Source organism: Macrobrachium nipponense, chromosome 2 (assembly GCF_015104395.2).
Source record: "Macrobrachium nipponense isolate FS-2020 chromosome 2, ASM1510439v2, whole genome shotgun sequence".
NCBI lineage: Eukaryota > Metazoa > Arthropoda > Malacostraca > Decapoda > Palaemonidae > Macrobrachium > Macrobrachium nipponense.
This window is the reverse complement of record NC_087201.1, coordinates 125,788,501-125,790,844: the sequence shown is the minus strand read 5'-3', so window position 1 is coordinate 125,790,844 and position 2,344 is coordinate 125,788,501. Positions and strand designations below refer to the sequence as shown.

The window sequence follows — 2,344 nt, the reverse complement described above, 5'->3', positions numbered from 1 at the left end:
AAATACACATCTCTCACTCCTCAATGGAATGGCAGAGAATTGAACCCACGACCATGAGGTGAGAAGCAAACACCAAACCAACCACACCACTGAGGCACTGTGTGTGGGTATGAATCAGTCTCAGGCTAGGCTACTACCTAGGTATATCACTTAGGCCATGTTAGGGACCAAGCCTAATTTTATTGAAATATGGTAGCTACCTAGTACTAGCTAGTAGTAGGTATCACAAGTTCACGTATTTAGACCTTTCTACCTCTGGCAAGGATCATAATTTGCGATGGGGCCTCTCTACTTAATTTTAACAGATACCTAAGTACGTAGGCTATCTAGGCTAGGTAGAAGCTCTTCCGTCCTAATCTTGACAGCCGAAGAAAGGCATACCTAGGATAGGTAGGTAGTAGGTATTGCTCAAATTAATAAATAGGTACGTAGGCTACCTAGCTAGGCTAACCTAGGTATATAGTACTAGGCTACTACCAGGTATAGCTATAGGCTATACTATTGGCTAAATAGGTACTGCCACATCAACCTTAAATAAAGAGCCCTATGCCTATGAGAGGATAGGTATTTGTAAAAACTTGAAACTTTTTTTTACATAGTAGTAGCCTTGCAAATCTCGGACCCCACAAGGTTAAGGCAAATTGGCCTTTGTTTACAATCTAAGGCTATGCATCTATTAGCTAAGACTTTAACTGCTAGGGCTATTAATCATCTCACCTGATGCCATATCGTCGTCATCGAGCATCGAAAAGGCTGGTTTGCTTGGATTTAAGGCATATCCACCACTTCGTCCATAATTCGCCATGACCCTAGTTAGAACACAAAGATTTCCAACTTTACCAACCACTGATCTGGGTTACTTTACACTGACTGGTTTGAGTTTTGGTTGTTACTGGAGTGAACGTCACTTCTTATTACGTCATTATCACGGCCAGATGATTCAGCAGGGCTTCGTTCAGTAGCAATCTCCTCCAACCAAAAACAGTTGGAAATGATAACGCTATAAACTCATGCTCTTTATTATTAAAAAATAAAATTCCACAAATCATTCATTAATGCAATTATACGGAACTCTTACTAGAAGCATTAGAGTAGGGCTAGTATAAGGCACAGGATAAATGTGCTGTGAAAGACATATGTTAGCAGAAAGTATTTTATACTTTTGGTTATGATAATCGCTCAACATTTACGCAATATCATATTCTTATTAATCTCTTGAATTTCCTGTCTCTTTAAACTGACAGTATATCGGCAAAATGAGAGTTCAACATACAATTGCTGCAAGTCCCATCATAGCTCTAAAAGTCTAAAGTAACTTGTTTGACTTCCATTTATAATTTAGTTCGCAATCAGTGTTTTTTTTTTTTTCTTCTTTTTTTTACCGTTGCCGTTGCACTAGGATAAAAAAAAATAGCACTAGTTGTATTATATATATATATATATATATATATATATATATATATATATATATATATATATATATATACATATATATATATATGTGTGTGTGTGTGCGCGCGCGCGCGCGTGTGTTTAATATATAACTCCTATAATATATATATATTATAACAAATGTCAAAAAGTATTCTTGAGGTTTCAGAATTTCCAGTAATTTGGTGACTAGAATTAGCTTACAAAATGATGAACAAACCTACACATATATACATACATATACACGTGCATATATATTATATATATATATATATATATATATATATATATATATGTGTGTGTGTGTGTGTGTGTGTGTGTGTGTGTGTGTGTGTGTGTGTATATATATATATATATATATATATATATATATATATAATATATATATATATATATATATATATATATATTGCTACTTTCAAAATGCATATATCCCCTTTTTGACTGTATAAAGTATTGTGTGTAAGATTTTGGTAACATTTTTTCAGATTCCTAGATAGCTTAGAGTTAGGATGTTTTAAATGTGTGTTCAGATTTCTGCATTACATATATAAAAGAATATATAATGTAGAATGTAGAAAGAGAGACAATATCTTTGTCCGTTCAAAGCTAGAGTTGTTTTTCAAAATCTGTCAAACGTTTGATAAGAGAGCTCGAGTCTTCGTTGTGTTTTGGGATTCTGTCATCACATATGATAAGGGACTTCTACTTAGATCGATCGAGTCGAGTACGTGTCTGTTGAGCAGACTGGTCTTGTCCGCGTATGTCTTTGCCGAGTGCCACGTGCACGTTTCACATATTGTTTGTAAAGTTGCGTCAGATTTCAAAACTTCTGAAAGAATTGTGTCTCAAAACGTTTTGTGTCATCTCCCCTGTATAGCTTCCGTATGGGAGAAGTTTTTCATTACATCTT

General features: G+C 34.8%; 2 protein-coding genes across 2 annotated transcripts in view; one reads left to right on the top strand and one right to left on the bottom strand.

The window, feature by feature from the left end:
* The window catches only part of LOC135220975 (synaptosomal-associated protein 29-like), a 181,961-nt gene extending 181,023 nt beyond the window's left edge, over nt 1-938 (bottom strand). Inside the window, exon 1 of the mRNA XM_064258662.1 lies at nt 718-938. Within this exon, the coding sequence (XP_064114732.1) occupies nt 718-805 (88 nt within the window). The 5' untranslated portion in view covers nt 806-938. The remainder of the gene's footprint in view (nt 1-717) is intronic.
* Nucleotides 939-2,258: 1,320 nt separating this feature from the next.
* The window catches only part of LOC135220972 (calcium and integrin-binding family member 3-like), a 17,604-nt gene continuing 17,518 nt past the window's right edge, over nt 2,259-2,344 (top strand). Inside the window, exon 1 of the mRNA XM_064258653.1 lies at nt 2,259-2,344. This exon is cut by the window's right edge and continues 235 nt beyond it. The gene's annotated coding sequence lies outside the window, so the exon portion shown is untranslated.